This window comes from Rhamphochromis sp. 'chilingali', assembly GCF_963969265.1.
Source record: "Rhamphochromis sp. 'chilingali' genome assembly, chromosome: 1".
Taxonomy (NCBI): domain Eukaryota; kingdom Metazoa; phylum Chordata; class Actinopteri; order Cichliformes; family Cichlidae; genus Rhamphochromis; species Rhamphochromis sp. 'chilingali'.
The window spans coordinates 34,582,172-34,608,117 of record NC_137929.1 but is presented as its reverse complement, the minus strand read 5'-3'; the positions used below and the strand labels follow the sequence as shown (position 1 = coordinate 34,608,117).

Here is a 25,946-nt window from a genome sequence, read left to right as displayed (position 1 = left end):
TTGCTCTAGCGTGCCCGCTGTCAGCAGCCATGGTGGAGAACAGACTGGACTTGAGTGTAGAAACAATCAATGACCTGATTCACTGTAATCAGGGCATTGTTAGGCTGCTATTTCCTGTCAATTTTACTACCAACTATTGTTTTTTCTTAGATTTCTGTGTCTAAGTCGTTGTTAAAATTCCTCGTATTGCATATTAATGACCTTCTCTGAATAATCTCTGCTTTTTCATTTCAGTGTCCTCTAACTTAGAGATGAGGCTGAAACAAACCTTTGTTTCACAGTCTCGACTCGCTAATGCACACACCAGTACGTTCCAGATAATTCATTCATAAGCAGACAACACTGGCTGACTGTAAGCTGATTCACTTGTGCAGAAAGCGCCTTGGTGGAAGATGTAGGTCACTGTACTCAGCTGTACAGTGTTTCCTGTTGCGAGTGGCCTACAGTAGCAGAACTGTGCCCTCTCCCATCTCACAGGGGGCTATTGTTGTCCCCCAGCACCACACTTCAAGGTGTTGATCCTCTAGCTGGCCATTACATGAGCTCTTGGCTGGGTGACCCCTGTGTGACAGATGCAACAGGCATCACTACAAGCCAACAAGCAAAGAAAAAAAAGCGCAAACACTGATGTGCATAGGCACCGTGTAGGAAAACAAATTTCTTGTTTCCCCTTTTATATCTCACTTCCTCTGTTTTCTCCTGCTGTTGTCGTGTAGTGAGATTTAGACTGTAGTGAAATGGTTAGAGGCTTTACAGCGAACTCTAAAAAGCATCTGTTTTAACCTCAAAGCCAAACGTTCGCTTGGTCTGATTGACTTTACCTTAAAAATCCTCGTGAAACAACATGAAAGGCAGTTTCACCTCCATGCTTTCGAGAATAAAAGGCTGAGAGCCTCGTTCTATTATGGGACTGTGCTGTGATAATACTTGTCGCCTTAATACAGGAAGAGGTCAATGCTGTGACCTTCACAGATGCAGTTTTCTCACCATTACAAGTTTTGCATGCAAAATTTTACATGATTTCGGTGAAAAGTTACTTGTGGAAGTTACACACAGATACTTCCTGTTTAGACCTGAAGAAGTTGGAGCTTTCATGCGTTAGCAGCAGAGTTCCCAATAAAAAAAAAAATCAGGGTAAATGCATCTATATATATAAATTTAAGAAGTATTTAAAGTTAGATATTGGACGTCAGAAGCACTCCCCTCTGATTTCAGGGACTTTCCCTCGGTGGAGGGCATGTAATGTGGTGGTGGCCTCGGCGCGAGGGGGCAAAGAGCGGTGTGGATTTCTTTGGTATGCTGCCCCCTCGCAAGTCTGCCTCCACCGACATTCGTGCTCTGACCTGTGCTCATAGCAAAAAATGATTCACAGTTAGAAACCAACCGTAACGGGCAGACTTAGATGCAAATCTGGAAATCATACGGGTGCCTGCTTGAGCACCTTTCAGCTTTTATTTCTGCCATCTCTTGCTTCCTGTTTTCTCCACTATTACCCTAATCAGCCATAACATCATCTACTGGTGCCTCGTGCTGTGTAGGCCCTCTGTCTTACTGCCTGTTGCATGGATGGATTGTAAAATAGGAAGTAGGGCTGCCACGATTAGTCGACTAGTCACGATTACGTCGACTATCAAAATCGTCGACGACTAATTTAATAGTCGACGCGTCGTTTGAAGCTTTGTAAGATCACAAAAGACGCAGGAATCAGTAGTAGGATTTAAGAGTGTAATAATGGACTGAAACAGAAGATGGCAGCACTGCATGTCCAAGGATGCCAGCTGCCGTTAAACCCCGAAGAAGAAGAAACTGTGTCCCAGAATTCATAGCGCGGCCCATCGCGGCCCTGCTTAGTTTCCAACAATGGCAGCAGCTGGTTAGTTTTAATATTATTCTTATTATTCTTTCTGGGTCACAAAATAAACGTTTAACATATTTTCAGGCGAGAATGTAGCTGTGTAAACCTCAAATATCTGCTCAGTTTATCAAGACACCACATATTTTCAAAAGCGCTCCGACGTTTTCGGAGGCATCTGTTACCCACTAGCTTGATAGCTAGCCGGGGGCAGGGCTCACTAGAGCCGTGAGAACACGGACTCCCGGCAGATCGTTTTCAAACCCACCGCCGTCTTTCACTACTCAGGTTAAACATGATATATAAGTCACTTAGATAACTTCAAAATGTTGTTTGGCTTTTTTCAGTGTTTTATTTGTTCCTGAGTAAATCGGTTTGTCTGAGATTAAAGTTATAGTTTTTACACAGCTGAATAAACGTCAAGCAGACAGCTGATCATCAGAAGTGTGAGATGCTGGAGAATTTACTCCGGTGTCCTGTTATATTTTAGATAGCAAGGAGTTTATTAAACTCCACCGAAACACTCTGCAAATGTCATTAAAATTTAATAAACTATCATCTTGTCTTTATTTTTAGTTAGCACAGACCTTAAACACTTAAAGCTGTAAGCTAATGATAGTTATATAAGAGCAGATGCTGCTGGTGCAATAAGCTGTATGCTGTATGTTCAATGGATGATGATCTGATTAGTCGACTAATCGCAAAAGTAATCGCTGACTAGTCGACTATCAAAATAATCGTTTGTGGCAGCCCTAATAGGAAGCACGGTCAAGCACCTCTGCTGCACCCTTTTGGTCTTTGAAGTATTTTAGCATCTTTTAGCTTGTTTTGGATTTTTCCTCCACTCTCACTGCTCTTATCAGCATTGTTTTATTATGCACCTTTATTATGTAAGATCGAAATCAAGTTTCTCCCACAACTCGAATAATCAAAAGTATAGAGTTCAAGCAAGCAGTTGAACTATGTTTTTACCCTTCATTTCTTGGTTGGGCCGTGCTAAGCTGGATGCTAATCTGTCTTGGCCTTACAAACGGCAGCATGTCCGGACTAACAGGTGACTTCTTTGGAGCCTATTTGGATTTCCTTTGATGTGGTCTGCGATGGCACCAGTTCGTATTGCACATCAAAGAGCTTGGTAAGAACTAAATCACTTACATGTGGTGGCTTCTTCTGTATCTACAGTACCAAATGGGTGAGTGGTTAGCTAGGGTGTAGGTTTTTAGTCAGTGCATTTTTCGGTCTGAGACTGTTGCCTCACTCTTTTGTTCTGAGAGGCGTGCAGTTTGTGTGAGACGAAACTGGCAAGCTGAGGCACGTGAGCGAGGAGTAGTAAGTGGTTATGCTGGTGTAACGAAAAACACATGCCTAGCTTCCTTAGTGTGCTTTCCAAGGTAGCCTTTTAGCCTTATAATTGCTGATGGCCAACATATTTGTTCTGTTGCCGGCCCTAATGCTCTGCTACATGTGTTATAGAAACTGAGGAATCGACTTGACAAACCAACTGAAGAAACCATGAAAGTTATGTCTTTTCTGCTTGAGATCACCCTTTCCCCCACAGAACTCAAGGCACACAGTTTATATCTGTGATAGGCCAGTATCAGGTGACGACTGGCTCTGTTTAGAAGTATATTCCTGCAAGTTAGAAATGCATCATGTACAACAGCGTCAGGTTTGATGGCAGTGGCTGGCGCTTATCTGATGTGTTCAGTCGAGTCTGAGGTCCTTGTGTCTTTGACCCAGTGATTAGATTATAGTTTGATTGCTTATTCAGAGATTGGTGAGAGAGTTCAACTCACTTCCAAAGAAAGGAGTACTCCTTTCCTGGAACAAGTGGGGTAAAAACAACAACTGTCAGTAATGTTCAGAAATTTTATCAGCTCAGAATATGATAATCGGTACCTCCTCAGTAAATGTCAGATAACACGAAAAGAAATCAGATAAACTCATTTTTCACATACGCCAAGTCCAGCTATGTGAATAAGATACTGGACCAGTATCCTATGTTGAATCTATACTTTTAGTTTTGTCTGTGTGTTACACCACATGCAAAAACTCCGGCTCTTTATCCAAACTGGGAAGGTGTGCTAAATAACTTTGCTGCTGTCTGCAGTGTCTCACTTATTCTTGGTGTCCGAACTTGCATCTGTATTTAGAACTGCTGAAGAAAGAGAAGAAAAAAGAACAGAAATAAAAGGAAAACGATCAGAGTCCTGTCAGACAGGAAGGCAGAGGACATACACAGGATGCTGGCCGAGAGCCAAACCTGATGTCTGCTGTCAGATACAAATCTTCCAGCTGAGACATGGCCGCGCTGCTGCGGTGACAGAAGAGCCCCACAGCATTAATCTGCCGCTTTTCAGAGTGAAACTAAAAGCGTGCGTGTCATTTTGCATCGTGCGTGCAAACCCTGCAGCTTATCAAAACAAACCAGCATTTAAGATGGCTGTAAAACTTTTGAACAGGATGTTTCAGTGTTCCTTTCATTCGCAATAAAGTCACGTAAAATCCGTCTCATCTGAGCGTGTGCAATGGCCAAAGCTAAGTGCAGGAATGTGAGCTCCATCGAGATGAGGACGAGTGTTAAACTTCTGTATGTTACATTCAATTCAATTCAATTTTATTTATATAGCGCCAAATCACAACAACAGTCGCCTCAAGGCGCTTTATATTGTAAGGTAGACCCTACAATAATACATACAGAGAAAAACCCAACAATCATATGACCCCCTATGAGCAAGCACTTTGGCGACAGTGGGAAGGAAAAACTCCCTTTTAATAGGAAGAAACCTCCAGCAGAACCAGGCTCGGGGAGGGCGGGGCCATCTGCTGCGACCGGTTGGAGTGAGACTCACGCGCTTACATTGATGCCACACCTTTATTGAGCTCATCTTTACAAACAGGTGCTTGAGCTGAGTACATCATGTTTGAATAAAACCACTAATTTACTTGTTAGTAGTGAAACATTTTACTCACTTGTGTACACACACCTGAGAATGGCTCGAATTTCCACAAGAAGCAACATGAAGAAGGTTTTGGTGGAGCAAGGTTCTGGTTCTCCCTGGGATGGCGTGGGCTTCCTTTGGACACTCCAATTTCCTGCGGCAGTCGTAAGTCGTCCTTGTTAATTGGTTAATTGGTGATTCTGAATTGGTCGCAGGTGTGGATGTGGAGTTGCCCTGCGGGGAAGGACTTCAGCCCACATTAAAGTTGGATCAGCTGTAAAAAATGGATGTATGGTTTTTTTTTTTAAATTAAGAAGGCGATTAGGTCAGATCAGATGATTTTTTTAGGTCTGATTATATCTGATTTTATTCTGGTGTGACTTAAAATCGGGTCTCTAGATTTTCTCTCTGACTCTTTGTGAGCTCTGTATCTAAATTCCTCAGTTGATTGCTCAGCTTTGATCATCAGATTCTGCTGCTGTTTACTTGTGCAGATCTAGCTCTTTCTTGGTGTTATTTTGTTACATTAATTTTCTTTCTGTGATGAGGCCAGAGAACATGGTGTACCATACCTAAATAAAGTGCTTCTCAAAACTCCACTGGGAAAGTCTTAACCCCCAGTTTTCCATCCCTTAGGCCATGTCACAGACCCAGGAACACTTAATCCCAACTGGGATTATGCGGGATGCATCTTTTGCACGCTGGTGTGCACGACTTGGATCGTTGTGATTGGTCACCTTATGCACACATTCTATGCTTCATTCGAGTCAACGTTATATCCAGAGGAGCGTGTCTGAAGCCGGGCCGGCTAATTAGGGCAGCGCTCGGCCTTTTGTCTTTTCCGTCTCTCCCTTTTTCTTTTCTTCTTCAGGCCGGCTGCATGTATCACACGTCTCGTGTTTGAGGCTGTTATTCAAACATTCCACGAACTCCGGGGCGCAAGTAGCGTCTCCTTTTCTGGAAGTTTTCCTCTAGTTTTCTTCCCTCCTTTATCTGCCCTCTTTTTTTGAGCTGTGACCTAAGCAGAGGATTACTGAAGCCCATTAAGGTGGCTCATGTGGGTCCATCCCAAACATAAATGGAAATGACTGGGTTCAGAAGGTCAAAGACAAAAGGTCTCCTCAACCATCTTATTGAATCAAAGATAGAAAGGTGAAAGTCTTTTTGCAAAACTGAAGTTGCAGAGTGTACAGTGTTGTGCAAAAGTCTTGAGCCATTCCTCGTTTCTTTATATTTTACCAGACTTTCTTGTAGGGCTGCTCAATTAATCGAATTTTAATCACGATTACGATCTGGGCTTTCAACGATCATTAAAAATGACTGAGCCGATTATTAGCCCCTCCCTCATTTATCCGCGACACCTTAAAGGCCGGTCCGTGAAAATATTGTCGGGCATAAACCGGTCCGTGGCGCAAAAAAGGTTGGAGACCGCTGATTAAGAGGACCCGAGGGAAACTCGGAAAGCTAAGCAGAAGTTATTTGGAGAGGAGAAAGTGACTGAAAAGAGAGGTTAAAAAAACAAAAACAAAACTTCAGTGGTGTTGTACACTATTTTATATTATATTTTAAAGTCATTATTCAATACATTGTTATTGTTAACCCTTTAAAGCCGGTCAGAGCAGCACGCTCCGTTTTGTGTAACTATTTTTAAATCCCTGTAGAATCTGAACCGTGTAAGCTAGCGCAATAATTTGTTTTGCATATGAAACCAGAGGAGTTGTACTTGCATCTGATGCCATCAGCTTGTCCTCGGTCACGGTTTCCTTCCACATATAGCTTTGCAAAAATTGCATAAAAAGCGCTTGCAGCAACAAAAATATAATATTCCAGAAACACGCTTTGCCGATCCGATCAGCTGTTCGTAACACTTCCTACAGTGAAACAGACGTCAGCGCGAACTATCGCATGTCGGCCATTTCCTCCCCGAAACCGGAAGTGACGTCATTTTCGCGGAAATGTAGTTTTTTACTTGTAGGCCTTAAAAGCCTATACTGGTCATGTTTGACTTTTCTGAATAGTTGCTGGGATGCTTAGAACTCGAATTGCACTGCTGGAAATAGTTTATTTTGATGCACCTGCTGTTTTCTTTGCAAATTTGCATCATAGGATTGTTTTTTCGTTTTTCCTGCAGTGTATATAAAAATTGCTGTATCTCCAAAATAAAATTTTGAAGACACTCAAAATAAACTTTTTTGTATTTAAAGTTTTGAGGGATAAACCTCTTAAATTTCTCCAAGTAGAAATATATGCAAAAAAAAAAAAGCAAAAACGATTTTCAATTTTTTTTGTAGTTTATTGCACTTTTTTGCAATTAATGTAGTTACTATGGACTTAATGCATACATATTATTAAAATATGGGCTATAACAGTTGTATAGCAACTTGAAATGCTCCCACAAATGGCACTACAGCATGTAAAAAAATAATATAAGCTCTGGCGGACTTGGTTCTATAGTAGGTCTTAAAGGGTTAAATAAATATCGTCAAATAATCGAGATCTCAATTTCAGTGAAAATAATCGTGATTATCATTTTTGCCATAATCGAGCAGCCCTACTTTCTTGTAATTGTTTTTTAAATGGTCTTGAGGAATAGAAGAAGTTTTGTGTTTAAAACATTACTCACAGCAGATGAAACATATCTGTAAGTCATGTCCTTAAGAAACAGGAAAAAACATCCAGCAAAGCCCTGACACAGGACCTGAAAGATGCATCTGGCCCGTCACTTGATCCATTTACTGTTCATTGAAGCTTCCTCAGAAATTGTCTCAGTGGAAGTGTGGCTGTCAAGAAGCTCATTAAGAAAAGGAAACAGGAGAAAAGACTGAGGTAGGCCAAACTTCACAAGAACTGGACGAAAAGTCAGTGACAACAGGTTTGATGACCTTTAGGCTGTGATCAACCCAAATATTGATTTTCAAGCTAATTAGAATTGCCATATATATTTCCATGTATGTCTGCACATGCTTCAATAACTCATTTCCCATTTTCCAAGCAAAATATAAATAAATGACTTGTGGACGGTACTGTAGTTTTCTTCTGTGTTACTTTCAAACAAAACTGGCTCTCGGTAGGCAAACAATGCTGCACAGCACTGCTAGTGACAAAAGAAAACAAAACATTGTACCAAAACCAAAAAATAGACTTTATTTAAGAGGTGGATGTGAGTCTGAGTCTAAAAAGTAAAATCTGCATTATATCTAGTGGCCAAGCCTGATTGCATAGACGTCTATAACAATAACACTGGTACTGGTCGCTCGATTTGTGAGCACAGGAAACACTTTCCTGATGAGCTTATGTTCCTAAATGTTTTAACACTTGTTAAATACAACATTATATTAATTTGGCAAATTATCTCATTTAGAGTGAAACAGACAATGAAGTACGGTTTGCTTCACGGCTGTCTTGTGGTTTTGGTTTTTTTTAACTCAAATTCACCTTTTTCTGATGTTTGAACCATGATGGCGACGACCTAAACTCTCAGCTGGCGTCTTAAGAATGGAGCTCCACAAACCAGTAGGTGATGTCGCAATCTCTGTGTCCATCTTTTATGTACAGTCTGCTCAGTCAGACTGCAGATGTGCATGTTGGAGTTTTGCACTCGCTGCATTGCTTCACTGCGCCCATGCTTATCCACCTCCACCTGCACCATCTTTTGTTTCCACTGCTTCGTGCGGGTGGACGGAGCTGCAGTTCAGACATGTTAAACGCCTTTAGCCGGGACAGCGTGGAGCTTAGTGTGAGGTTTTCCAAGAATTCGTCGAGGCTACATGCGTAACTCCTTTTTTGTGTAAGCGGTTCGTGAACAATCTGAGTCATCCTTTAAAAAAAAAGCCTGTCATTCACTTGTCACTCCCTACCTGGAAATGAGTTAATTATACAGTCATGTGTGGCACTTTACTTTGTGTTTGTCTGCCATGCCCAAGGCACCCACAGGAATGTGAAAGCACACCTGTCAACAAAACATCAGCTCAAACATAACAAAAGCCTCAGAGCCTGAGAAATAAATATTTCTTAAATTATTGCTTCTTCCAGGGGAAAAAAAAAGTAGTAGAGAGAAAGTCTTGTTTAATTATTGTATCTAGTTTATTGTTTATCCGGTTCGTTCCCCTTCTGCTGGCCAAGTCTCAATTTTAAAGTGCTTGTTGAGTAAGAGAGGTAGGTTTTTAAGTGCATGTCTGCGATGCGTTCATTTTAACAGCTTGTGCAAAGCGAGAGTAACACACGAATACTTTCTGTATCTCGTTTCTTCCTCTTAACTAACCACCTCTCTTCCTCTATCTGGACTAGTGGGTGGCATTTGTAGGCAGCTAATGATATTTGTGTCTTATTAATGGCTGCTGATGAGCTGAAATGGTAGACTCTCTAGAAGCTTTATTTACTTGCCTTTAATACTGACCCGTCAGCTTGACTTATGACACTGCCATATGGGCAGTGGATACAGGGGACATGCCTGGTACACACTGACATCACATTGCTCCTTGCTTTTATACATTTTGAGCTTCTAATAGGTGTGTTTACCTGTGCACAAAAAAAATGGTAATAAAAGGGTTCGCAGGGCGGGGTCAGACATAAGGAGGCGCCCCTTGCAAGCAAGCAAAGGCTGTCTGCAGAAGTTCACGGCTGCACAAGACATTAATAAAATAGAGCAACTTATAAGGGTATTCTTAACATGTCATTTAAGAGTTTGATGCGTTGCCAGCGGATCAGCTGAAATGGCCGTGGCAGGTTTCCGTGCGGAGGAAGGTGCATGCATGCACTTCACAGAATGGCCGGAGAGCCGAGCGACACCCAAGCAGGAGGTCACCTGAGTTCGTTTTGTAACTGGTGTTGTTAACGCTGGAGCAACGGGGTCATGTACATGTAGCGAAATATGAGCGCAGAAAGAAACCGGTTAAGCAAGACCGCGGGCCCGCTATGCTGAAGTGTCCACGAGCAAGCTGGCTTTCTCCTGGAAATCAAAATTATGAGAGGATTTTATTTCATAGACTGGAGAACTATCTGGGATCTTTTTGGGTCAAATTAACAGAAATATATATTTGTAAAAAAACATTTGAAATCCAAACTCCACCAGTTGCCCCATCCTGATATTCTGCTAGCTTATCTACAGAAGCTCCAGTAAGTGTTCTCTACATCTGAATTTATTGACTCAGTAGCACAGTGGAGATATCTTGCAGACAAACAAACATTATGTTTACACTCAGTGTTTCCCACCAAGTGTTGTTTGTATTCTGGAAGCCCTACACACATGTTGCAATTACCCCCTCTGTTTTTTAGTGTCCTACTCGCCTTACTTGCCTTTCTTTGTAAAAGTGTTTGCACTTTATTGAGGTTAAGTTCACATTTATTGAACAGTTTCTGTATTTGGAAATTGATCGTAACTTTTGCATCATCGCGTATCTTTAAATGTTCTTCTTAAATTTTCTTTCTTCTTTGGGATTGTTAGTAAATAGTTAAAGGTGCTTTAAAATGAAACGGCAAACTGCAATTTTGGGCATCCAAGTAAAGAAATTTGCACTTAATTTAGTGCAGCGTGTAGTACAGGTGGGACCAAATCAATCATTATATCGTGCCGCTTCCTTTTGCGCTATATTAAAAATACACTGATGGCAACTATCATTATTAAAACATGGAGCTATTTCACTCATCACAACCACTGTTATTGTCTTGGTCCTGAGCCTGTGGACTCAGTGGTTTTGGTTTTGATTATTATCTTATGTTTCAGGTTAATTGTTGTTAGGATTTCCTTGTTCTTAGGTTTGGTTTCTGTTTCGCTTTGTCTCGTCAGCTCTGATTTCTCCCACCTGTCTCCCATTCCCCGATTGCTCCTGTGTGCATATAAGCCCCGTGTTTTCTTCTGCTTGTTACTGGGCCGTCTGTGTTACCTCCATGTGTTCCACCCTGTATGGTTTCCTGTGAGTTCTGCTTTCAGATTTGTTGGTTAGATTGTCCCAGTTTAGGTTTGTTCTTAGTTTCCGTCTGTCCCATCTCTGCTCTGTCTGAATTATCACCTCATGTAAATAAAGCTCAGTCATTGCGTCATCAGTGCCTGCGATTGGGTCCTTTTCCCTTTAACCCCACACGACTGCTGCCTGCAGCAGTGACAGTTATATCATTTATAGCCCAACTGATGTAAGACTTTTAACACCAAAAAAAGAAAGATATTCCCGATATATTGGCCGAAATCCTTTCCTTTTTCAGACACATTAACCATAAACAGCTTTTTAGTGTAGCTATTTAATATGATTGATATCACAATATGAATGTTTCATTGCCACCATAAGGAGTACTCGTTCACGCTCTGCTGGACTCTTCTCGAATCAGCTAGTTGTTTTTACTTTTTTTTTTTCTTTGTTTTTGGCCAACTGGGAAGTTGTCCCCTGGTGGACAAACTATGCAACATCAACAATCATAACCTGGTTGCAGGGTGTTTCTCCTGTCTCTTCTTTACCTTAATCTTTACGTATCGGCCGTTATACGTACTGATAAATTGGCATATCGGCCACTGAATCAGGCTCTTTCTATGACTCTTATCAGCTAAATTAACCGAAAGGGAAGAAAAGTTAACTAAGTCACAGCACTGTAACATGACACAGCATGTGTCATGTTACAGATATTGTGGGCAGTGCGTCCTGAGATGCTCATATTGTTAGTTACTGCGTGATTCTCATGTTCACAATAAGGTAAGCAGGGAGCTGGACTAGTGCTCTCTCTCAGCTGTGCTTGACACAGCACATGCGTCACGTGACTGGAGGGCAGGGTGGCTCACTCGGGTATAAAGCGGATGCAGGTTTATGCTAAGTCCGATTTTGCCAGGTTATTATCACAGAAGTATCTGCTGTAGTTGTTTAGGGAGTCATATTCTATGACTTATCATTCACCTCTAGTAGTTGCATGCTATGCAAAGTGTTGGCGCAGTTTAAGCAAACATTTTTAACTAAATGTGTCTCAGTCAGGTTTATTAGCGTCTCCTCAGCCTTTGTCATCTGAGTATCTGAGATGACAGGAGGCTTCGACGCGAAGAGGCGCACGAGTGAGCTCGCTCTCGTCTGCTTTAGCATGCGCCATGTTTGCTCTCAAGCCTCCTTCCCCGTTACTTGATTGCGCCATTCAGACACATCGCTGTCTGCTTGAATAAGAGTTGGCCGAGGTGTGTGTCTGCACTCCAGAGACAAAGGGAGACGTCAGCGTGTGAGCGCAGGACGTGGCTGAGGACGCCGAGAAATCTCAAGCAGTTTGTGGGAAAGAAGAGGCCGCTTCAGCCCCCCTTTGTCAAATGTCAGGCCCATCACGTCCTGCTATCTTAATTCCCCACTGCCTCTGCACACACCCAACCAGCTCCCAGATACTCTTACACTGAATCTTGGCTTCCTCATCCAAGACCAAGTTTGACCTGTCTCTCAGGTGGAGATCTCACTCTGGGCTACGAGGTGCTGACGTGACGCACCGCTGGTACTCTTCCTGTGTAACTGAACTAAAGCCTGTCTGCAGAGATCAGAAGTATACGAACTAAATATTGATTGTTATGTATTTCACATGTTTTAAGTGTAATCCTCAAGGGCTTAAAGGGCCATGTTGTGATATGCAGTCTGGTCCGTGTATAAGCAGACGCTCTCTATTAGCTCCCCTTCTTTACATCAGCCTCTCGTCCTTATTTATTTGTCAAGAAATCTGCAGCTCTCTGCCAGATCCACATCTTCAGTGAAAACAAATGTGTGTGTTTAGAGCTAAGTAATATCTTAAGACAGCCAGGCGCTTCATTTTTTTTGGCAAACGCTGCTTAAACAGTGGATTTGTGGGCGACTATTTTAAGCTGTGGAATCAAACACACTATGACAGCTGCACAAAGATGTATGTGGGATTGACTCAAATCAAGTGGTGCAGCGCTGTGACTCATATCATAGAGGTCAATGGGACAGATGAGTAATACTTAAAGCCGTTATAGCTGAGGCATTATTTGGAACTGCATGTGAGGATGCAAGGTGGTCTGAATTGGACAGATCGGGCGTTGAACAGACGTTTTTCAGACTTTATGTCTGATTGAGCCAGTTTTAAGAATAGATTCTGTACAGGCCGCGAGTCCTGCCTCCTATAGACTCCACCTGGGTTTCCAGTATGGGGAAAACATCTTACACATGAAGTTTTCTGCAGTGAGGACGATTTCAGACCACGCCTGGACCCCTTTCACTCCGATTTAGTCCAAAAGCATCAGGCGAAAACAGCTTTTGTTAAGGTTTGCTATTTACACAATGCTCAGTAGGTTATAAAAGTAGCTATCTTGATGGATCGTGTGCATTAATAGAGAACAAACTCCTGCCTCGGCATTGATCTCAGGTGAATAAAAACATAGGAGAACAGAAAGGCTTGTCAAAGCTCTCATATTAGCACATGAAAAGATTACAGGGGCTTAAAGATCAGCGAGTAAAGCTGTTTTTATTTTTTCTGTAGGAGACATGTTTGTCTAACATTTGAACAGACCACACACCCAGAATTCAGCGGGATGAGGTCTGGCGCATCGATTCGAGCGTTTAAACACAAAAGGCCAAATGTCACAGGGATCGAATTGAAGGAAGTTCCCCCCTCACCCCACGGCAAACACATCGAACATCACAAACACACACTCCTCTCTGTCTGCTTCTCCCGCCACTGACTTCACGTGTTTTTTTGTCAACATGAAACAACACCCTGTTAATGTCACGCATATAGAGCAGGAAAAAAAAGGTGCTGGAAATGACTTTAAAGCGAGCAGCTGACAGATAAATGCTTTAGCTATCAAGTTCTTTTGAAGTACCCACCCACCCCCACGGTGACAGCTTGCACACATTTTGTGAGTTATAGCAAAGCAAATTACTGTACAGCCGCTTTCCTGCTCATCTGGGTGTGTTTGAGCAAGGGAGACCTCTGCCATTGTTGAGCGTTTACATCCTGACAGCCGGGAGCCTGATAGGTTAAAAATAACCCAGAGCTTTCCAATTTTGTCATCTTTCGGGACCGCTTGTCCCGGCTGTTTTTAATTTGAGTATTTTTTTTAGCAAGCGTCCCCCTGGAACGCTCAGGGGGGGGTCACCGACGACCACTTCCCGTCACATGGTTTCTCATTGTAGTGCTAACAACTATCCTCAAACGTACTCAGAAATGGGGGAGAAAAGGCCTGCGCTGTCACATTTCTGGATGTCTCAGCAGGTGGGACAGCTTAAATCCTGCGTGTGAATGACAGCTTTTTAAAATTTCTTCTTTTGTTTTATCTTGGAAGCATCTTTTCCTTTATGCAGGGGACAGAATTAGGCCAGTAGTACTTATAGAGGAATGAAAACCAACATCACAGACAGTGAAAGGGTGCTGCTGTCAGTTCCGACATTCCTGTAAAAGAAAGAATTCCGGCTAAACCGCGGCTCTTGTTTTGCTTCTTTCTCTGCATAAAAAAGTCAAGTCTTTTTGGGTTCCTTTAAATAACCAAACAGCAAACTAGATGTGCATGCTATGCAAATAGCAGACTATGTAAACTTTTCTGGCAAGCTAAGCAAATGCATTATGTAACTTGTTCTCGAGCATCAGATGGCTTTTGACCGAGCACAGGCGCACAGACGCTGCCCAAACGAGGCTTATCTAAAGCAGCCTCGTTCGCACTGATATTACTTCCTGTCACTGACAGATACGCTTCTTCATCTACTGTCTTCGTTATGGGGACGGAAGTGGTTTGGAGTGTTTTGTGGTTCTCTTTGTTCCTGTTTTTTTTCCCCAACAGCACACAGCCTTTAGGGGAATCCTAGTAAAGGTCTGTTCCTGATTGGTGCACACCGTGTTGTCAGAAAGAAAGTGATTTTTCTATTTGGAGCACATCAGTCAAAACAAAAGTTCAGTTCAAGTTAGCCCAGCTCTGTCACTGTATCGTGTTGAGAGGTGGAGACTTTAAAGCCTCTGTGGTTTCACTCCCTCAAACCAGTCCGCTGTATCTGTTTGCACAAGAACAAATGATCACCGTGTTATCTAACCTCTGGCGGCGTATCGCTCCCTTCTGCCAATCGTGAGGCCACTCGCAGCCCTCTGCCAGTGCTGGTTCCTTCGCTCGACACGTTCATCCCTACCCAGTGTCCTCTCATCCAAACTTAGCCCCGGGCATGCGTCCAATCAAATGCCTCTCTTTGCTTCTTCTGTAGATTGCCAAGTGGCAGTTCTATAACTAACGTGTCAAGTCTGGCTTTAGTAAACAGATCTGACATCAAAAACCCACAGAAAATATCACATGGCTGCCTGCGAGCTGTACATGCTCATCAGGGTGCTTTAAAAAAGTGGAAGCTGCAGATCTAATGGGGCGAGTTCACACAAACATACACGCCTTTCCTCTGGTCTCGCAAGTGTGTATTAAGCGGCATGAATGTGTTAGTGAGTTATTGTCTCAAAGGTGGCTTTCTTTTAACCCGGCTTGCCTGCGATGGGAACCTGTGCTGAACGCAGCCTGCTCCAGGGCAGGTTATGTAATTAGTCAGAAGCTGCATTTTTCTGTTTCTGTGAACGCGATCCAAGCGCACCACAATTTCTTTTCAGCTGAGAGAAAACATTTTGGATGAAATTCTGCAGAAAGCACATGAATGCGCTCGCTAGACGCTTTGTTAGGTACACGTTTCTGGTGCAGGATTGGGCCCTTTATGCCTCCAGAGCTGCTTTAATTCTTTATGGCACAGATTCAAAAAGGTGCTGGAAACATCCCTGTGAGATTTTGCTCCATATTCACATGTTTGGTGTTTGATGTGACAGCGTCACACAGCTGCTGCAGATTTGTCGGTTTCACATCCGTGATTCGAATTATTCGTTCCACCTCGTTCCCTAAGGTGTTCTAGTTGATAGAGATCTGGTGACTGTGGAGGCCATTTGAGTACAGAGTACAGGTACTTTGTCACGTTCAACAAACCAGTTTGCGAAGAGCTGAGCTTTGTGGCATGGCGTGTTATCCTGCTGGAAGCAGCCATCAGAAGATGGACATGGTCAGCAGCAACACTCAGGCAGGCAAATGTGTTTAAATGATACTCAGTTCACAGCAGAGGGCCCAAAGTGTGCCACGAAATATCCCTCAGACCTCCAAGACCAGCCTGAACTGCTGATATCAGGCAAGTTGAATCCATGCTTTCACGTTGTTCACTCCATATTCTGACACTACCACCTGAATGGCCCAGCAGAAGTTGAGACCATGCGAACTGAAGCCTCTGGCGTGGTCTTCTGATCCTGTACCCTCCGTCATTCTGATGCTTGGTTTGGTCGTCTTGACGATTCCTACATGTCTAGATGAGCTGCTGCCACATGATTGGCTGATTAAATACTTGCGTTAGGGAGCAGCTGAAGAGGAGTACCTAATGGCCAGTGAGGGAACGTACTTGTGCTCAGTCCTGATTTGCAGTCTGATCAGTTTGCATGTTTTGCAATGTTCCAGCATTAACTTGGCAAAAAGTGAATTAACTTCCGCATCTCCTGCAGTGTGAGCTCTAAATTTACTTGTTGAGCTTCATTTAGTGGTGAAATAAATATATTAACTCGTGAACTGACAGCATTTTCCTCTCCGGCATTTCTCTCGTCTTTTTGCTGTTAGCATTTTCAAGTCAAGTCAAGTCAAGTCAACTTTATTTGTCAATTCTGCCACATGTACAGGACATACACAGAATAGAAATTGCGTTACTCTCAAACCCTAGTGATTAGAAAAATGCAAATAAAATAATTAAAAAGTAAAAATTTAAATAAATACAATACAATTTTACGTATAACAAAAAAAAAGCTATGCAATATACAATATACAATATTCAAGTAAGAAGGCATAGTGGTGCAAAATAGGCAAATAGTGCAAATGGGGATTTAGTAGTGTACGGTAAGAGATAGTGTAACAACAGAGTCTTATGAGGTCCAATGCTTAAGCAGTCCAATGCTCCACAAAGTGACTGGAGCAGGCCAGTGAGTGCGTCAGAGAGTGAGTGTGTGTGTGTGTGTGACAGAGTTCAGTGAGACCGTGGTGGAGAAGAGGGGAGAGGGGGGCAGAATCGGGAGGGAGTTTAGCTTCCTGACAGCCTGATGGATGAAGCTGTCCTTCAGTCTGCTGGTCCTGGCCTGGAGACTCCGCAGTCTCCTCCCTGACGGCAGCAGCTTGAAGAAGCTTTGCATTGGGTGCGTGGGATCAGCCGCTATGCAAAGGGCTTTTTTAGTGAGACGGGTGCTGTAAATGTCCTGGAGGGAGGGGAGAGAGACACCAATGATCCTCTCTGCAGCTCTCACTATGCGTTGGAGGGATCTATGGCAGGACGCATTGCAGGCTCCAAACCACACAGTGATGCAGCTCGACAGGATGCTCTCGATGGTGCCTCTGTAGAAAGTGTACATGATGGGGGCTGGTGCTCCTGCTCTTCTTAGTTTGCGGAGACGCTGCTGTGATTTCTTGGCCAGTGCTGTGGTGTTGTACGTCCAGGAGAGATCCTCTGTGATGTGCACACCCAAGAACTTGGTGCTGCTCACTCTCTCCACAGACGCTCCGTCAATGGTCAGAGGAGCATGTTGGGTGTGCATTCTCCTGAAGTCCACAACAATCTCCTTCGTCTTCTCCACATTCAGAGAGAGATTGTTGTCAGCACACCACGTGGCCAGGCGTCTCACCTCACTTCTGTAGTTGGTCTCATCCCTGTTGCTAATGAGACCCACCACCGTTGTGTCGTCCGCAAACTTGATGAAGAGGTTGGAGCTGTGTGATGGAGTGCAGTCATGGGTCAGCAGAGTGAAGAGGAGGGGGCTCAGCACACATCCCTGCGGGGCCCCCGTGTTTAAAATGATGGTGCTGGATGTATTACTGCCAACCCGTACTGCTTGAGGTCTTCCGGTGAGGAAATCCAACAGCCAGTTGCACAGTGAGGTGTTGAGCCCCAGCTGGACCAGTTTTTGTGTGAGCTGTTGGGGGATTATAGTGTTGAATGCTGAACTGAAATCTATGAACAGCATTCGAACATATGAATCTTTTTTGTCCAGGTGTGTGAGTGCTGAGTGGAGTGCAGTGGAGATGGCATCATCGGTTGAGCGATTGGGCCGATACGCAAACTGGAAGGGGTCCAGGGAGGGGGGCAGGACAGTCTTGATGTGTTGCATGACTAGTCGTTCGAAGCACTTCATCAGGATGGGAGTAAGTGCAACAGGACGGTAGTCATTAAAGCAGGAGGGAGATGACTTTTTTGGAACCGGAATGATTGTGGTGGCTTTAAAACATGTGGGGACGACAGCCTGGATGAGTGATATGTTGAAGATGTCTGTGAAGACATCAGTGAGTTCCACTGCACAGTCTCTCAGTGCACGACCAGGAATGTTGTCAGGACCCGGAGCTTTACGTGCATTGATCCTGCTGAGGGATCTCCTCACGCTGTCCGGGGACAGAGTCATCACCTGGTCACCAGGAGGGGGTGGGGTCTTCTGTGCAGTGGTGCTGTTTCGGACTTCAAAGCGAGCAAAGAAAGTGTTCAGCTCGTTCAGCAGGGGGATAGTACTGTCACAAGTCTGTGGTGGGGGCTTGTAATCTGTGATGGTCTGAATGCCCCGCCACAGGCTCCGTGAGTCTCTGCTGTCTTTGAAGTGATGAGATATTTTCCTGGAGTACTGTCTCTTAGCCTCTCTGATGCCACGGGAAAGGTTGGCCCTAGCTGTCCTCAGGCTTGCCTCGTCTCCATCTCTGAAGGCAACATTCCGAGCTTTCAGCAGCCTGTAGACCTCTCCTGTCATCCATGGTTTTTGATTGGCCCGGACAGTTATGGTTTTCGTGACTGTTACATCCTCAATGCACTTGTTGATGTAGGCTGTAACAGTCTCTGCGTACTCCTGGAGGTCAGTGGTGTTGTTGTAGGTGGCAGCCTGCTTAAACATGTTCCAGTCTGTGGTGTTAAAGCAGTCCTGTAAAGCCTCTGTAAAGCTTTTTTTGATATTCCCATAACTCTATGTGAGCCATTCCTCTGATGTAAGCGGGACTCAGTCCGTTCATTTTGTGCAGAACAAGAGTCAAATGATGCATCAAACACCAACACCCTCTTTTGTATGAGCACACAGCCTGAAGGGTTAACTAAGAAAGATGAAAACCTTGTCATGATACTCATGATCCCCGACTGAGTTTCCAGACTTTGTCAAGCTGTCTGTGTCAAACACTCTTTGCACTTCGTGCTTTTTAACCATTTGCTGTACACTGATTTAGTTCGCGTTTCCCAGCTTCTCTCGGATATAGTGGAACCAGTTGGCTCCTGTGGCACTCAAAACGCAAGAAGTACGTTTGAAAAGCTCAGCAGCAATTCCTCTTAAGAAATCATGCCCTGGTTAACAATCAGATAAAACTCAGAAACCTCGCGGGTGTTTTCACATTCACCAGGTACTATTTTTCTTTCTGCCGAGCTACACCTGCAACCCGCATCGCCTAGCAGAAAGACACGTGCATCTACCCATGACGAGAAGCTCGTGACAGCGTGACGAGACGAGATGTTTGCGTGGGATGTTTTTCTTTTCTTATACGTGCTGAACATGTAACATCTTTACTGACCGGCTGACACGCTTTCACATGTCGACTGATTCTTGTCCTCGCGTTAAAATTAAAGAAGACTGTTGAACTTTTGCTTCACGCCTTGAGAACATTGCTACAGTTTGTGCATGCGTTTTCCTTTTTTGGTCGTCGGGTAAATGCACGGAGCAATTAAACATTGAAAACGAATCACTTTCGAGGTGTGCGGTTGTCCGAGTTGCCCAGCTGTGCATTCAAAAGCGGCGTGTCCATTGGCTCTCAGGGAAGAGCTGTTATTAGCCGTATAATGTGATTTCTTACCGCCTCTTGTTTGCATTCTGTGAAGCCGTCGCGGTGGCGGTCGTGTACACGCACTCGGAAACGCCGCCTGTTGCTAAGAACACTTAAAAACCTGATGCATGTGTTTGGGTGTGTGTCTGTCTCGCTGTTGTATTGTTGGCCTTCAGTGCTGTGCAGCTCTATAAACAGCAGGGAGCATCATTATTTGTTAGGCCTTGGGATGACTCGGATTCAGTTGTTTTTTTTTACAATCTAAGTGTTTTAAAAAATGCTCTGTCTTTGTGGTTTACAGAGGGATGTCTTTGCACTTGTGATGCATGCATTTGTCTTTTTTTTTCCTGTGGTTGTACACATCTGCCTCTGTGTGTGGTTTTGTGGCTCCATTGAGACAGTTTGGCTCTTAGCCAGCTGACACTGTCCATCGCTAGGAAGGCTGGAAGTAATGGGCTCATTTCGCCCTTTGGGACGGGACAGGGCTGAATAAAAACAAGAGAGAGAGGGGGAATGTCTAGGGACGCTGCAGGAATGATAACAGCACGCGTCAGAGTCCGGCAGGACTGCCGATTCGCCTGCGCTGCTGTGACAAAAACACAGACATCATCGTCACCTCAGCGTTTGTAATAATTGAGCTATCGAAGTCTTTAATTAAACAAACACTAGTGAGCACGTGGAGGAGTCTCCTGTAGTGCGCTTTCACGCCGCGAGTCGCGTCACGTGTCCATTTCAAACACGAAAGTGGAGCTGATTTTAATAAATGCCTGGAGCGTGGGTGTGGTTGGGGCTGTGAGAGCAGGTGAAACTATGTAAACACGCTGTCAGAGACTTTATTATCATAGCCCTGCATTAGCATATCACCGCATACCCATCCAGCGGCATCTTAAGCTTCTTTGTTTCATAAACAGTCAGCAAATAAAATCTAAACGCTATAAGAACGTCGTTCCTCTCTGAGAATATAAAAATAACCGCCCGGTCTCTGTTCGCTCTTTTTACTACATATCATCCCGGTGTGCTCTTTGTTTTGTTGGCACTGTAACCTACATTCTGCTCAATGTGCTGCCTCCATGTTCCAAGTATGCAGCGAGTGAACAACATAGCAGAAATTCCTTGAAAGCCTGGGTAGCATTTAGTAGAGCCGGTTTTACGAATGCTCGCAAGTGTAACTTCCACCTGTTTATACTCAGACGAGAGTACTGCTTTTGTTAATCTCAACCTTTCCCTTCTCATCTCTATTTTTCTGTTTTGTTTTGTTCCGCAGACCCCTGCCTCATAGTGATGCCGCCGTGCATGGGCGAGGCCGACCGCTTCAGTTTGGAGGCGTTGCGACACATCCACAAACAGCTGGACGATGACAACGACGGGGGGATAGAGGTCAACGAGAGCGTGGAGGTGAGCTCGGGGCGTACACCTTTGAGATTCGGGCGGTTACGATGAATCTCAGAAGATGAGTAAGCAGAAAGTGAGCTATGAAGAGGGTGAAGAGTTGAAAGGTGGCGGGTCCAGATGACATACCTGTGGAGGTTTGGAGGTGACGCGGAGAGAGGGCAGTGGACTCGACCGGATCTTTTAACACAGCTGATCTGTTCTAACTACAGAGGGATAAGGATGATTACGTGAAGCTGCAAGGGTGGAGGTAGTGAAGGTGGATGAATTATAATACCTGGGGTAACCCATCCAAAGCAGCGGACAGTTCACTAGACAGGTGGAGATGAGAATTCAGAAACTGTGCAGCAGGTGGAGATGAGTGTCAGGGGTGATTGGTGACAGAGGGTAAGCAGCAGGAGTGAAGGGGAAGGTTTAAAGGGACAGCTCAGGCTGAGGATGTTGGAGATGTGAGGCTGAGATTGTTTACACGTGCGCAGTGGTGGGATAGTGGATAATAGGGGTGCAACGATACACAAAATTCACGGTTCGGTTCGATACTTTGGTGTCACGGTTCGATATTTTTTTGATACAAAAAAAAATGTTCATGCCTTTTTAATTTGTCATTTATTAAAATTATAAATATATATTTTAACTCAAAAGTACAGTTTTTAAATTTAATGTTGCTGAAACAACAAAGTAATAAAAAAAATCTATCTGATTGAGGAATCACTCATCCTTGGAAAAGAGAGTTTATTACAGAGAAATGTCTCTTCCCAAAATAAAAGCTATACTATCCGCTTCTTCTGGGCTAGATTCTCAGCAGCATATTAAACATATCAGGTCCCCATAAGGAGAATCGTGTGCTAACGGCTGTCTAAATGACTCGGTAAAGTTTGTAGCATGCCTGCTTGTTGTTTTTGTCGGCTTCCACTTGTCTTTGCACTAGGATGATGTGGGCGTAAATGTGCAGTCATATTCGTTGTGTTCACACTAGTGCTGTCAGCGTAAATCTCGTTAAAATGACAACGCCACAACACGGCAAATTTCCGTTAACGAGTTACCGCGGATTGCCCCGTGAGTGGGGCTGGACGGCGTCAACATGTTAACGAGCTAACTGCGCTAACGCACTAGTTCCCACCAATTGAGCATTGCGTGGCACATCCGACATACTGTTTTACTTTAGTCCATGACGCGCTTACCATCAGGGTCATACGTCACATGAAAACCAAAATAGTTCCAAACGCCAGATCTGAATGAGAGTGGGGGAGGTTCAATTTGCCATGTTGCAACGAGCTTAGCTTCTGTCTTGGTAGCTTGTGCTGCACTCAGTGGATCTGCACTTGACAGTGCAGCCTAGGCGGAGTAGTCGAACGCAGATCCACTGAGCGCTCAACACAGACAGCATCGTCAGAAGAAAAGTTGATAAAATAAATAAAACATTTTGTATTGTTCGATACATATGCGTACCGAAAGCACTGTATCGAATGGTTCAATACCGATACGAGTATCGTTGCACCCCTAGTGGATATATTGGACAAAGGGTGTTAAAGATGGAGCTGCCAGGCAGAAGTTGAAGAGGAAGACCACAGAGGAGATTCATGGATGTAGTGAAGGAGGACATGCAGAGCGTTGTCGCAACAGAGGAGGATGTTAGGGTTTGGCTGAGGTGGAGCCAGATGATCCGCTGTGTCCCGTAAGTGTAGGTGAGCTGTTCTACACAGTCATGGTGAAAACATTTGATTTACACGAGGCCTAGTCTCCATCTTCTTTTTATATATTTTGTCCTCAGCACATCTCCTTTACTAAAGTAATAAAATAAATCCCTCCAGTTTTGTTACATTCCTAGTTTTCTGATTTAATTACTGCTTTGCTGTAAAATTTGTGACCTCTCTGACTATAAAGAAACGTAATATGGCAGGAGCTAGGCTGATAACAATGAAAACACATTTTATAGTACAATAAGCTGCTGCGGTTACATAATTATTATACCTAAATTGCATTTCTGTGAAGAAGATTTCACAAAGTGTATTTTGCCCTCTGAAACACACCCTGTTGTTTAACAGGCCACCCAAATGGTTAAAGTTGACCTATTTTTTTTATAAATGCAACTTGCTCCAACTGATTGCTGAAAGCTGGCAAATCTGAGTAAATGTTTAGTTTACAAAGCTAAGAGTGAATAAAAGCTTGTGGCATTGGATCAGTCAAAGGCAATAAGTCATCGGAGGAGACGGCCAAGTCAGCATTCCTAACATACAGACACATCATCAAAGATGCACACGACTCTTTACTTACAGTTTCATACGACTTGTGATGTAATTTATCATTAAATGTTGAAACTGTTCATATTTATAGTTTTATCGAGAGCGTGCGCTGACTCTTTTTGAGGTTAAACTAAAAGCGTTTAGAGCTCCAGAAAGTCGTTTGGAAAAGTTTTACTTCTGAGTAAATGAGCTGATGCTCCGGATAGTTGAAGAGGTGAAAGTATCACCGGTACTGTAGTGTGTGTTTATGCATGGATGGTGTGTGTGTGTGCTGGAGGGTATGGCTGACATCTGAGATCACGCTGACCTGGTGTGCCCTGTGGGTCTCTTGGTAATCAGCCACCTCCTTACATTCAAAAGCAACCACTTGGGACTGCAGTCACATTTTCTGTGCGTGTGTGTGCATGCGTGTGTGTGTGTGCATGTGTGTTTGCTGGCAGAGACGTTTTTAACTGCCTGAGAAGTGCTGGTGTGAGAAACCGTTTATACCCCACAGCCCTGTGGTGGCGCCTCAGTAAAGGGCCGGATGCTGTGTGAATCCCGTCTAAAGACCTCCGAGGGCTGGAGTGTCGGAACTGGACCTCAGCCCACACGGAGGAGCTGTGTGTCCGTCTGTGTGTGGATTACCGACGCCTGCGTGTACAGTATACGAGTGCGATACTGAATGTCCCCCATGCTTAGTATCACCTTTTGGCTCAGTAAAGGCAGTGGCTGATCGTTTCTTTCATGTTGTTTTTGGCTGTTTATTTGTTACCTAATATTTTCGAACCTCTCCTCTGGTCTCCTGAGACAAATGGAGCCGGGTTTCAAAGCTGGGCAGATTTATTTTATCAAATTAGTGGCTGTCCATCCGTTGGCTCTATGAAAGACGAGCAGGAGACTGACTGAAAAAAGTGATTTGTCTTTTTTCGGCCTCATCAAAATCCGGCTCACATCACGTTCTGACCTTTATGACCACAGACACACTGGATGTGTAAAATATTTTATACGTCAAAAATATTTTTCATACAAAGAGCATTGATTTTTTTCAAATCGAGCGAGGATCTAAATCAACAAATCTGACCAATCAGACCACTGCAGAACCAAGTTAGTTGGTGCTTTACAAAGATAAAACAGTGCAGTAGTGCAGATAAACGAGAATATACAGTACTCATTGCAATTCTTATTCTGAGAGCACGAGTGCATTCACACAAACAACTGTGGCTACATGGACTGAATCTTAGGCTACATCTACACTAATCCGAGTTTTTTAAATGGACTAACAATGAGGTGGAGTTGTTGCTACGGGTAACACAAAAGTACAAAGTTGCAAAAGCGAGTGAGAATTAAGGAATTTGAAGAAAAGCTATGTGGAGCAAGTACAAACTGGTATTAATCCTTAATAGGGCTGTCAAAATTGAGAGGAAACAAAACAACTTCTGTATAATGCCCTCTTTCATCTTAGTTTAATTGGTCACATGACTGCATCACATGACTAAAATGCATTGTTTTAAAAAGTCTCTGTTCACGCAGTCCACACTGTGCTGCGAAAACGACGTTTTCAAATGTATCCACTTTGGAGAGCATTTTCAAAAAGCTCCATTTTCCTTGACCAAAAACGCCGTCTCAGTGTGGACGGTGTGTGCTTTCAAACGAAAATGTATTAGCGTGGACGTGGCCTTATGTAACGCTTTTCTATTCAGTTGAGCACTCCAAGTGTTTTCCTACTACAGGTCTCACTCACACATTCAGAAATCACTTTTATCTATGCCTCGGAGCTTTCCAGCATTTACACACACACTCCCACTTTGATGGAAGCACTGGGGGACAACTTGGCGTTCAGTACCTTGCCCAAGGATACTTGGGTATGTGGAGTCTGGGATCAATTCACTGATCTTCCAGTTGGCAGACAACACGCTGTCAGGTCGTCTTCCCCATGTCTACATGCCTAAATGCACCGAGTTGCAGGAAACCGGCTGATTAGATATAAAAGTGAGCAGGTGTACCTAATAAAGAGTCCAGGGACTGCCGTGTGCTAAATAAATGTGCACCCAAAGAAGGAAGTGAGACACAGTGTTTGTGTTTTTCAAAGTTTGGTGTGGTCCGGCAGATTGCTCTGCAGTGAGTGGGGCCGACAGGGCCGAGCCTTTAACCTCAGCCTACACAAAAACACAGGGCAGGATCATAGGCTGCTCTCAGGCTTATATAGGCTTAGTAGGCACGGATGTAGCGCTATTAATGACGCACAATGTTAAGTTGCGACTTGTTTCGTAGGTTATGCATCCACTGCTTCCACAGCGGAAGTTTAATATACATTTATATAAGTGACTGCGCAACAGGACGAAAGAATCTGTAACGTTTAAGGTGGAATTTTTACCTGTGTGTCTCTCAGTGAGTCAACATCATGAGCACTTAAAAGGTGAATGACGTTCAGCTGGATCATGGTAACTCCATGTTAGTTATTTCCTGAGAAGGACGGCAACCCCATGTGTACCTCAGTGATCCCACAAAACCTTTAAAATGTAATCTAAAATTCAGATGTGAAATAGTAACTATGTAATAGTAATGAAATTCTGCATGTCTTTTGGATCTTGTTGTTAGTTTTTCTGAAATATTTATGATAAACTGAAGCCTGGTAAGTCTGAATTCATGCAAAAGGGATTAGAAAGAGAGCTCTTAATGTAATAAATGGTAATTAATACAACTGTATTTATGATGTGAAAGTTTGGTTTAGGGGTTTGTGGGCTACAGTTAGC

At 43.7% G+C, this 25,946-nt stretch overlaps 1 protein-coding gene across 1 annotated transcript in view; it reads left to right on the top strand.

The window, feature by feature from the left end:
- The window catches only part of stim2b (stromal interaction molecule 2b), a 62,900-nt gene that overhangs the window by 10,145 nt on the left and 26,809 nt on the right, over positions 1–25,946 (top strand). Inside the window, exon 2 of the mRNA XM_080893984.1 lies at positions 20,844–20,974. Coding sequence (XP_080750110.1) covers positions 20,844–20,974 — 131 coding nt within the window. The remainder of the gene's footprint in view (positions 1–20,843; positions 20,975–25,946) is intronic.